Here is a 12,322-nt window from a genome sequence, read left to right on the forward strand (position 1 = left end):
ACAATAGAAAGACAACTTATTTTCAGAGAATATAAGTTTGAGAGTTTGAGAATTTTAGAGTATGAAAGATTGAAAGGTTGGGAGCAGATGTGTGTTTTGAAATTTTAAAATATGTTGCATTTAATAATGTCTATAATCGGGGCACCATTTACGTGAAAGTGCTTCTTGTGGGACACGCTTTGCTTTTTTTGTCATAAAATAGGTTATAATTGCCCTATCATGTTTGAGGGGATGTAACAATGTGGTGAAAGCGCTTTTTATGGGACGTGTCTTTCCTTTTTTTTTGTCAGAAAATAGGTTATAATTGCCCTAATACGTGTGATATCCCCCGGTATGGTACTATTCACGTCAACACCTATCATGTTTGAGGGGACGCAACAATGTGGTGAAAGCGCTTCTTGTGGGACGTGCCTTTCCTTTTTTTTGTTAGAAAATAGGTTATAATTGCCCTATTATGTGTGATGTCCTCTGGCGGGGCACTATTTATGTCAACACCTATCATGTTTGAGGAGATGCAACAATGTGGTGAAATCGCTTCTTGTGGGGGGGCGCATTTTCTTTTTTCGTCAGAAAATAGGTTATAATTGCCCTATTATGTGTCATATCCCCCAGAGGGGAACTATTCACATCAACACCTGTCATTTTTTAGGGGACACAACAATGTGGTGAAAGCGCTTCTTGTGGGAAGCGACTTTTCTTTTTTTATCAGAAAATAGGTTATAATTGCCCTATTATGTGTGATTTCCCCCGACGGGGCGCTATTCATGTCAACACCTATCATGTTTGAGGGGACGCAACAATGTGGTGAAAGCACTTCTTGTGGGACACGTCTTTCCTTTTTTTGTCAGAAAATAGGTTATAATTGCCCTATTATGTGTCATGTCCCCCGGTAGGGCACTATTCATATCAACACCTATCATGTTTGAGGGGACGCAACAATGTGGTGAAAATATTTCTTGTGGGACGCGCCTTTACATTTTTTGTCAGAAAATAGGTTATAATTGCCCTATTATGTGTGATGTCCCCCGGCGGGGCACTATTCATGTCAACACCTATCATGTTTGAAGGGATACAACAATGTGGTGAAAGCGCTTCTTGTGGGACGCACCTTTCCTTTCTTTTTTGTCAGAAAATAGGTTATAATTGCCCTATTATGTGTCATGTCCCCCGGTAGGGCACTATTCACATCAACGCCTATTATTCGTTATAGAGTTTGAAGTTGTTAAAATACCAAAATTTGTCTGAAATGTTTGTAAAAATATATTCAATAAAAAATGAATCAGTCATTTGAATATATTAAATATTATTTATAATATATTAATTATTATTCAAAGTTAAAAAGTGAAATTTACTACTCATTCTACTCCAAAATTAAGTCTTATTGTGGAAATATTTTTGAAATAATTTTTACAAAGCAATGTAATTTAAGTTTCAATTGTAATGTCACTTTCTTTGTAAACTTTAATTGGAATATGAAGTTGACTTTGAATTTCGAATACAATTTTAAATTTTAATTGGAATATTAAGTTGAATTTGGATTTGCATTTTAAAAATATTTAACAAACATTTAATGTTGAATTTGAATTTAAATTTTAAAAACATTGTTGTAACAACCATTAAACATTTAAATAATATTGCAAAATTATATAAAATTTTGAAATACAACTATTAATATATGTGACTGGATCAACGATATCGTCTTCTTGAATGAGTTCCACATGACAGTGGTTATCTATTTCGCTGAGGATTTTTTCGTATAACTTGCTCTTCATTCTCCCCCATCTTCACTATCATCATCATCATCATAGACAGTTTGTTCATTTGGCAAGAATGATGATGAAGAATATGTATAAAATAACGACCCTATAGGAGTGTTAGTAACAATCCCACCTCTCAAAGAGAATTAAGAAAACTGTGAAAATATTGGCATCGATGTCTATGATCCATATGGAGGTGGAGGTGTTTATGGAGGAGAACCACCAGCCAAATAAGATGCATATGAACCATATGTTGGATCATTAAACATAGCCTTATATGTACCTCCATGGGGTATCATAAAACCCTGTGGGCTGGGTATGTACCTATGTGGTCTAGGAATGTAACCCTGTGGAGATGGAATATGAAATGGTGGGTTGAGCATATACCCATACGGAGATGACATACAAACTGGTGGGCTTGGCATATACCTTTGCGGAGATGGCATCTGAACTGGTGGGCGAGCATGTACCCCTGTGGTATCATTATCGGTGGAGATGATGGATGTTGTGATGGTTCTGGTGGTGCGACTGATGTCGAACCGGTAGCAACTTCTCTCCGTTCACGAGTCGGGGGGACAATGATATTGTGACGGTGGGCGTCTATCTTGGCGCCTATGAATGCTCACCCCTCGTGCTTCCTCCTAAAGTAGAAATGGCTTTCCGTTTTCATTAAACCAATGCAGATAGTTATTCATAACCATCTAGCCAGTTTCAACGTAAAAATATTGAGGGGGCAAGCGTTGATACCGGTTCTCCCAAATCGCAATCCAATCTCTGTGTTTCACCACCCAGTTGACCTCTTTCTTTCATCGTCAGTCTATGTTATGCATATTGTCTAAATTGATAGGTGCTTCAGGAATATATTACGTACAACAAAACTGACGGAGCACATGATCATCCGGATGCCACTCAACAATAGCATAACATATCAGAGGTACAACTAACATCCAAACATCTAATGACCCACTCAGTTGGGGTGGGATGCAAGCCTTTATTTCATCGCTCGAATAAGGTATCCACTGAAACTGAAATATAAATATATAATTCTAATAAATATAATATTCTAATTATATCAAGCATTTTAAAGTAAATTATTCATATTTAAAGACGTACCTCAGATGCATCTTTTTTATCAATAATTAAACTGATTTCATCTAGTTCACTAGGGATATCTCTATGATTCTTTCTTCTCATCGACCACCTATGAAATATAATATAAACTAAATATCACCCTATTTAATTAAAAATATTTAAATCAAAATTTAGTTATGAAATTACCTCGATAATAACGGGAAACCATATGGCTCATTAACGATCGAGCATAATAAAGGCATGCATAACCACGACCATGATTGGAGAAGCAGGAGACATCCACCGATAGCAGTTTTACTATAATTTGTTGCACGGTACATTTCTCTAAAGATAAATGACAAAACTGTGGCACCCCAACTATATCTTCTTGCTTCATCAAAATAAAAAAGATGACGCAACAACATACAATGCACCTGGTTGCGAGATTTATCGACCATCAATATTTATCCAATGATTCATAGTATATATGTCCGAGCACATGCCTTTGTTTCATCCTCAGAAGCATTTTCATTCAAAACTTCAAAATTGGCTTTTAGCCATGATAAAGATATTCGACCTCCATTAAAATCTGACGGAGAAGCTCCAAGATACTTCATGCATAGTGAATGCCAATCACCATCGGCTATACCACACATAATATTTCCATCAACGGGAAGTCCAAAATGTATTGAGATATCCTCCAATGTAATTGTACACTCCACATGGAAGATGAAATGTGTGTGTCTCCGGTCTTCACCTCTCAATTAATGCGGAAATTAAGGTGGGTTCGAGTTTGCAACCGCCAACAACTTTCGCAATATGCCTGAACCCGACGGAAGACAAATACAGCCAAATACGTGTTGGTGTCGGTATCTTCGTGTTTCGAATTAATGTCTCCAAATAAGATCATTTTCCTAATTAATAAACATTCCAAAAATTTAAAATTAATATAAATTCATGATAAATTTAAATTAAAAAATTAATAAACATTTACATAAATTTTAAAAAACTATTATCATATCACTAAAATATCTTGAGATATGATTTGCATTCAATCGTAGGAGCATCTCGCTTTCCAGTATAACTGTAGGCAAACAAATATAATTAGCACAAATAATTAATTAATAAATTTAAATAAATAATAATTATATAAATATTATTTATTAAAAATATAACATTATTTTTAAAAAAAAACTATTTATAGAAAATATATAACAACTATTTAAAAAATATACTAATTAAAAAATAATTTCTTATCAACTACAAAGAAAATTTTAACTCAAATAAGAGATGAATTTGAGTTATATTAGAGAGAAAGAATTGTTTTGATGTGAAGAATGAGAGGGATTAAAGGGATTTATATAAGGGGAGGAGGAGGGTGAGGTGGGAAAAACGGGTGAGAATTAAATACCTACTAATAGAAGGCACGTCCACTGCAACGCTCCTTCTCACGTGTCATCGAACCTCACAAAAGCACAACCCCTGCAATGCGTCTTACCCGCGTGACATCTCAGTCAGTAAAAACCCATAGTTCCCTGAAAAGTGTCTTACCTGCGTAAAATCCCAGTCATCAAAAATCCGGTTAAAGCGCGTTCCCGGAAACGTACCTTATTTCCACATCAACAGAAAATGTGTTACTTTGAAAAATATTGACCAAACAGTGTTATATAAGACATATTAAAATTATAGGGTGATATTTAGGTTAAATCCCCTGTACGACGCTAGCTTCACACAGAATCAATTGTCCAAGTACAGCATTTCAATAGGTCATCTCTTTCAGCGATAAAAGCACAAGTCATCGATATATGATCAGGTACGGACATCGGCACACACTTTGATGTGCTATGTTTTCCCCTGATCGTTAATCAGCTAGTAAAGGGTCCCATCTAACCCGATAATCGAAGACCGTTCATTTCTCAACTCTAACCACTAAACGCTGGTCACGATGATAAAATCCTACGTGTCAGAAGCATTGAGTTTGTGGGGCCACAGCCAACGGAAATTCACCACGTGTCGGAAAAGGAATCCGGGTTTTGAAGAGGCAGAGCAAAGCTTTGTTATTTTTTTCCAGGTTTTATTGTCTCTACATGTAATAACCCGAGGCCCCCCTCTTGGCCTGCTTCGTTGTCACGATCATCAAAAACCATAAACGAAAATAAATAAATAAATAAAAAGCTGTTATTTCGTTTACAAGGGGAAAGAAAAGAGCGAGAGAAAGGGATCGAGAGGTATAATAATGGAGAATCAAGGGGAGGAGATGAAAGAAGAAGAAGAGGTGTTGGAGGAAGAGCAGGAGGAATGGGATGGTGTGACCAGCTTGACGCTTGAAAGGGTGGCTGCGGCTAAGCAGTTCATTGAAAGCCACTATAAGGCCCATATGAAACATATCCAAGATCGCAAAGAAAGGTATAGTGAGAATATTTCATGTATATTTATATACATTGCATGTTAATTATGTCTATATGATTCATTTGTTGAATGTTTTTGCACGGCCTCCACTCGACTCCTTTTTATCTTTGGATGTTTTTTTCATAAAGATCTTCTTTTGGGCACTTTCAGTTGTGATTGTTTTTTTGGTTGTATGGTCTATGATTTTCAAGCTGGAATGTATAACGCCTTTGTTTTTTTTTCTTTTTTAATTGCATGTCATTGGTCCATTGAAATGAAAATCATTAAAAAAGTTATAAATTGGGGGGTTAATCGAGGGAAATTTGTTTATAATGGCCCTTTTGCTTAATTAATATAAAGTAAAAAAGTTATTGTAGGATTTGGATGTCAGTGGGAGATTTGCAATGAATTAAAGAGAAGTGAATCTAGATCGTTTAATAAACAGATTTTGAGTGTCTTGTTTTTCTCTTCTCTTATCCTTTTATATGCTCTATGGACATGGGAACAATTCTCTAGAGTTCCCTGAACATAAATACATAAAAGTGATGAATATATATACTCATTTCCCCTCCCCCTAGTGAATCTGTTGGTCAAGAAATAAATAGAAATTCGATGAAAATGGCATATATTTCAATGCAAGTCCATTGTTCTATGAACAACGCAGCAGGAAAAAGGAGCTCCAACAGAGGCCATGGAAGGTCCAAAGTTTTTATCTTCCAACCCCTTTTGTTTGAGTGCATAATTTTATATGAAAACCGTGATGTTTGTCACAGAAACCGGCATTTTCTTTTTGCACACATTGTTTTTTCATTTCTTTCCGTCTTCCAGTTCCAAGATTCTAGAGTATGGACTACTTGTTAAGAGGCCTTTTTCTTATAGTCTCTCTGTACGCAGAGTCTCATATGTGGGTTGCAGTTATTCTTTTTTGTTTCCTTGTAACTATTCACATTTTTATCTTAGATGATTGTAGTCCTAAAGGAGACCGTTATTGAGAAGAGAATAACTGTAAGAGTCTCGACTTTGATGTATCCTGGCAAAATTGCAGGCGTTTGATTTTGGAAAAGCAGTTGGCATCTTCAGATGTTCCACAAGAGGAGCAAATATTTCTGCTAAAGGAGTTGGAGCGCCAAGAATCATATTATATGCGGCTTAAAAGGCACAAGATTTGTGTTGATGATTTTCATCTTTTAACCATTATTGGAAGAGGAGCTTTTGGAGAGGTTAGTACTACAAACAGTTTTCACAGTGATCATAGAACATCCTTTCTCTCTTTTTCCCCCTTTTACTGCAAGAACCATCAAGTTGTGTAGTAACATGCATGGCATTAGCAAAAAGATTGTAACAGCAAAAAACATTCTTTTAAAATGGAAAGAAAAATAATAATTACAGAACCGTGCTACTTGAAATCAGATTTTTAAATGTTAAACAACTGACCGAAAGCAATAACATTCATGTACTGCTGTGTATGTAATGCTAGAGATAGTGATAACGAAGATAGGTGATGGTATAACTTTTGGTGTCTAATGTGAATTTAAACATGTTGCAACATTGCTAACCTTGTGGTAGGATCACACTCAGCTAGAAAAGCTGATTAAATATGTTCCGAATAAACTTACTTTACAGTTTAGATGCTTCTGTTCTGTTATATTGGTTGAGACATGACAATCCTTTTTCATAGACATCACTTGAAAATTCAAAAGTCCAATTCTTTTATGAAAGAGGTTATATAGATGGTACCTTGGTTTTTCAGAAAAGAACAAATCCTCCAAATTAAAATTGATCAGGATTCTGTATGCAATCATTGTATAATTGTTTTATAGAATTTCAAATTTAGCTGCTAGACATTCCTGATAAAATAATTCCTTTAACACAATTTCTCTTGTTTTTGTTTGGTTATCTCAATTTTTTTTAACAATTTTCGACTGTTATGTAATGACGTCATAGGTTTTGTTCATATTTCGTTGTTATTTTATAGGTAAGATTGTGTCGAGAGAAAAAATCAGGTGATATATTTGCCATGAAAAAGTTGAAGAAATCAGAAATGCTTAGCAGGGGACAGGTGAGATCTGAAATCTTTAGTCATTTAAGCTCAATTTATTCGTTCATAGCACGTTGAAAATTCCATCTCAATTGTTCTTTCTACACGTTTTCATGATGCTGCAAAATCTCTGTCTCTCCCTCTCTCTCTCTCCCTTTCTCTCTCTCCCTTTCTCTCTCTCTCGTGTAGTTTTGCTACTTGTTTCATTTCTTTAGACTCACAGATTGTGCATATAACATAGGTTGAACATGTGAGAGCTGAGAGGAATTTGCTTGCAGAAGTTGCTAGTCACTTTATTGTGAAACTCTATTATTCATTTCAAGATGCTGATTATCTATATCTAATCATGGAGTATCTGCCTGGTGGTGACATGATGACTTTGCTAATGAGAGAAGACACTCTAACCGAGACAGTGGCTAGATTTTACATTGCTCAAAGTGTTCTTGCCATTGAATCTATTCATAAGCATAATTACATTCACAGGTTAGTAGCCTTTTGTTTGTTACCAACAGAATATTGGGTAGTGTAAATGTGGAATATTGTTAAGGCCGTGTAATTTCTGACATGCAGTAGCTCTTGTGAATTTTATCAGTATCTGACAAACTTGAGCTTGTTTCTTTGTCCTTGCTCCAGAGACCTTAAACCTGATAATCTTCTGCTGGACAAAAATGGTCATTTGAAGCTCTCGGACTTTGGTCTTTGCAAGCCTCTAGACTGTAGAAATTTATCTTCTATAAATGAAAATGAAACTCTTGATGACGAGAATTTGAATGAATCAATGGATGTTGATTCTGGTAAAGGAAGGCGCTGGAAAAATCCCCTAGAGCAATTGCAGCACTGGCAGCTTAACAGAAGGAATTTGGTAATACCGTACTTTCTTTTTGTTAAGTTACATGTTGTCACTCCGATGTCTGCATGCCTGTATACGGAAGCATGTTTAGTGATCTCATTTCTGAGAATCCCAGAATCTAAACTCAGAGATGGTAATATCATAATGGATTAAAATAAATTTGTGGCTATGCATGGAGCCATGGTGAGAGTATTTGTACCAGACATTATCATTTTAAGGTTTCATTAAAAACTCAAATGTTTGTTGCAATGATGGAAGAGCCATAAACATGCTGGGTAATTATGTTTAAACTCCTATGGATAGTTGAGTGAATCAGCAAGTGTATTTGCTGAAGTGGAATAAACCTAAGTTCTAGCCCCATTTATTTGATAGCTTTTTAGATATTGAATGAATTGAACTTTAGGATTAAGCCTATCTTTTATCCGTTTTTGTTCTGTTGCTAGTATGCCTTGTTAGAGGCTGCATCCTTTTAAGTGAATTTTTGGAGGGAATCAAGTAAAACACATAATTATTTATTTTTTCAATTATCCTTCGGTTGTTTTCTTAAGGTTTCAATGGCAGGCATTTTCAACAGTTGGAACCCCAGATTATATTGCCCCTGAAGTACTGCTGAAGAAAGGATATGGCATGGAGTGCGACTGGTATGACTTCGGATGAATGATACTTTGTCATGAGATTTGTAAAATTTATGTCCGGTTTTTGTCATTTTTTCATTCTTCTTCTGCTTTTTGTTTCCTTATGTTTTTAACTGAACGTGGACTTCAAATTTTTAACGCTAAATAATTTGCTCCGTGAAAATTTGGTTGAGGGAATGCTGGTTTTATTCCTTTTTCTAATTTCACCGAAGTCTGAAAATGCCTATGAAACAAAATCATTTTTGCTAAAAAAGAAATTTTATTTAAACCAAGATGAATATTCCTTTTTTTCCAAGATATATTAGAATTTAATGTGAAAAAATGGTTAGAGAGTGATCTGAAGTAAGCTTCCATTTGGATATACAAGGTTCTCTCTGAAGACTTCCCCCTGCAATAACTGAATAGACTTAACAGAGATCTTTTTTGTAAATTGTGCTATGCATTTTATATAATCATAATGGATAAGGTAATTGGGGTTTTTCTTCAATAAATTCTCATCAATTAACCTGTTTCAGGTGGTCACTTGGTGCTATCATGTATGAGATGCTTGTTGGTTATCCTCCATTTTACTCTGATGATCCAGTGACGACATGCAGAAAGGTTTTATATGGTTTAAAATTTTGTTTCCAAACTTTTCAGCTACTTTGAGTTGATCCACGGGGAATTAGCTTTTAACTTCAATTATCTTATTTCAAATGTTCATGTTCCCTTCTTCATAACCCCATTACAGATCTTGTCTGCCTCGTTGTGTCGTGCTTCCTTCTGTTCTTTTGGTAGTCTTAACAATAATTTAAGGTTTAGTTAGTATTCGAGTAATTCAATTCATGTTGTACAATTTTGTGTTGTGAGGTTGAGTGTGATATTAAATTAGTTTGTTGTGTTAAGTGTTTCATATGAATTCCTTAGCTCTCAGACCTCTTATAAACAATTAAATACTTGCATTGAAATTTCCAGATTGTGCTCTGGAAAAATCATTTGAAATTTCCAGAAGAAACAAGGCTGACACCCGAAGCAAAGGATTTGATATGTAAATTGCTTTGTGATGTTGACCATAGGCTTGGTACCTTAGGAGCAGATCAAATTAAAGTAATTTCTGAGAAAACCAAAATAGTTGTTTCCCTTTTCCTTTACATTTTGTTTTCGACATTATAACAATGAGTATGTTAGGCCCATCCTTGGTTCAAAGATACTCAATGGGACAAACTCTATGAAATGGATGCGGCATTTAAACCACATGTTGAGGGAGCGCTTGATACTCAGAATTTTATGAAATTTGATGAGGTAAGTTGTTGTGAGTCACGTTCATGCTTTCTAGATATTTAACAATTTTTTATTGGGGACTACTGGTGAGAAAATTCTGACTGTATCACAGGTGGACATTCCAAGAACAGGATCTGGGCCATTAAAGAAGGTACCTATGAATGCAATTGGTGATGCAGTTTGAGCTTTGAATAACTTAACCATTATTTTGCTGTGAATATTCAATAGTTTAGTCCAAGATCTTAATTTGAATAACTTACCATTGTCATTTCTTACCTTCTTGACAGACGTTTTTAGCTCCTAAAGATCTTAATTTTGTGGGCTATACATACAAGAATTTTGAGGCTGTTAAAGGGTTACGCCATTCTTTTGGTATGAGATCCTTTGTTCCTTGAGTGTTACCATAACTGCCTCTTTCTTGTCAAATCTTTGATTTCATAATTGGTAATTACATTCATTCGAATTGTTTCCCTTTATTATGTTGATTTTTTTAATCAAAACTTGCAAATCCTTTGATGCAGTGACCTACGTAGCTGGTTATAAACATTCACATTCGAGGACACTGTTGTATATTATTTCTTGCTTTACAAAACCTCCGTCGAATTATGTTTCCCTTCAGCTGTTAGCCTGCTGATACAAAACTCTTTCTATGCTAGTATTGTTAGTCTTCCTTGAAGTAAAATGCTTCTTCTGAATATTCATTAATCTGAGCTGCAAGGTACTTTTAAACATAAGGGATGTTTCTGCTGCAATTGAATTGATGAACTTTACAAAGGCGACTCAGTTTATTCATACCGCTTACTGTTTGACTGTTAGATGATACTTGTTTTAGCTTAGCAAGTCAAGGAAAGAAGGCCACCATTCATTCGAATCGAGTTGTAGCATCTCAATGTGTTGTTTTAAATGCTATTCTAGTTTGTCTTGCTTCCAAACACGGAATTTCTCATCATTCATTCAACTGCTGCAGATATAAAGGAGTTCGGACCAGAAAGGCAGTCATCAACCGATTCATTCCACAGTAAGATTTCATTCCTAGACTATCATATTTAGGGTCTGGAACCTGTTTACCTGATCGAGAAACTTTACTCACGAATGGGTTTCTCTTTTAGGTGATTCTGGTGTGGACTACTCTAGTACTGACAAGGAAACAAGGATGCTTTGACCATCAGAAGAGATGGCATGGCATGCATGTCACTTGGAGGAGTGGCTCCATCCTTTCCTTGTATAGCACCATGCACAATGGATAAACGAGCTCTTGTTTTTCTGATTGGTGAGTCTGCCTGCTTATTTTCAGTCAGGTTCCACCATGATCTGCTTATTTATTCAAGTTTGCAGCCACATTTTCGCCGCACCAATAAGTGTACAGAAATTATCAGTTAGAGTTCTTTGAGGGGGTTGGTTGGTAGTAGCTATAAGCAAGAGTTCTATGTCCATTTAGTCTCTCGAGTTAAGTTGTCTTAAAATTCGAAGTCAAGGACTCTGGACTCGGTGAGTCAAGATATTTGTTGGTTTTATATGAAAGCATTGTCCTACGGTAAAGGAATTGCAAATTCTATACCTTTTCATTGGGAGATCGCCTTTCACCATAGCCAACCTGAATTTTCATTCATTATGAAAGAGGAAAAAAACATGGTTTTCAGAACCGGACCGGTTAACGAACCGGTCATGCTATCGGTTTACTGGTTCAACCGATTGAACCGGTTCGACCGGTTGGAAGAACCGGACGACGTCATAATTATTTAAAAAATTAAATAAAAATATCAAAAATATTTAATAAAAAATAATTTTTTATATCATAAGTCATATTCAAAGCAAGTCATAACATATATAAGTTAAAAATCATAAAATCAAGTGAAACAAAATGATTCAAATTAACTACAACATAATATTTAAGATAAAACATATTAAATAATAAATATAATTATATAACTATAATTAAAAAATAAATTTGGGGTTAAAAAAATCATAACAAAATGATATTGTTTGGTTTAATTTTTTTTTTAAACAATTCCACATGGCTAAGAAACATAGAAGAGCATCTCAAAAGTCTAAAGAGTAAAAATATGAGAACAAAACAATCTCACATTGCTAAGAAACATAGAAGCGCTTCACAACTAACTTCTATAAATAATAGAGTTAATTTGACATTCAAAATCATGGAGCCTTTTGGTCAGCATTGAGTGAACTATTCTTTCACTTCAATCAAGCTCAAATTTTAGGCTTCAATCGAGCTTCTAATTTTTTTTTTGAGTTCAAGCCTTTTTGAGTTCAAGTTTCAATATTATATTTCGAGTTTGAGTTGAACTTGATAATTTTTAGCTTG

At 35.1% G+C, this 12,322-nt stretch overlaps 1 protein-coding gene across 1 annotated transcript; it reads left to right on the forward strand.

Moving 5' to 3' along the window:
- Positions 1-5,049: 5,049 nt before the first annotated feature.
- On the forward strand, positions 5,050-11,431 carry LOC120179768 (serine/threonine-protein kinase 38-like). Its single transcript, XM_039185269.1, has 13 exons — positions 5,050-5,234; positions 6,262-6,436; positions 7,192-7,275; positions 7,496-7,737; positions 7,888-8,116; positions 8,666-8,745; positions 9,255-9,339; positions 9,694-9,825; positions 9,907-10,020; positions 10,112-10,150; positions 10,287-10,371; positions 10,967-11,017; positions 11,109-11,431. The coding sequence occupies exons 1-13, from the start codon at positions 5,065-5,067 to the stop codon at positions 11,159-11,161; spliced, it is 1,539 nt and encodes a 512-aa protein (XP_039041200.1). The 5' UTR covers positions 5,050-5,064; the 3' UTR covers positions 11,162-11,431.
- Positions 11,432-12,322: the final 891 nt, after the last annotated feature.

The sequence above is a fragment of the Hibiscus syriacus genome, unplaced genomic scaffold, assembly GCF_006381635.1.
Source record: "Hibiscus syriacus cultivar Baekdansim isolate YM2019G1 unplaced genomic scaffold, ASM638163v2 tig00112452_pilon, whole genome shotgun sequence".
Lineage (NCBI taxonomy): Eukaryota > Viridiplantae > Streptophyta > Magnoliopsida > Malvales > Malvaceae > Hibiscus > Hibiscus syriacus.

Coding starts and splice junctions, on each gene's coding strand:
- LOC120179768 (XM_039185269.1), top strand. CDS start 5,065: ATGGAGAATCAAGGGGAGGAGATGAAAGAAGAAGAAGAGGTGTTGGAG. Junction 8,117..8,665: donor AGCTTAACAGAAGGAATTTG/GTAATACCGTAC, acceptor TTTCAATGGCAG/GCATTTTCAACAGTTGGAAC. Junction 8,746..9,254: donor TATGGCATGGAGTGCGACTG/GTATGACTTCGG, acceptor AACCTGTTTCAG/GTGGTCACTTGGTGCTATCA.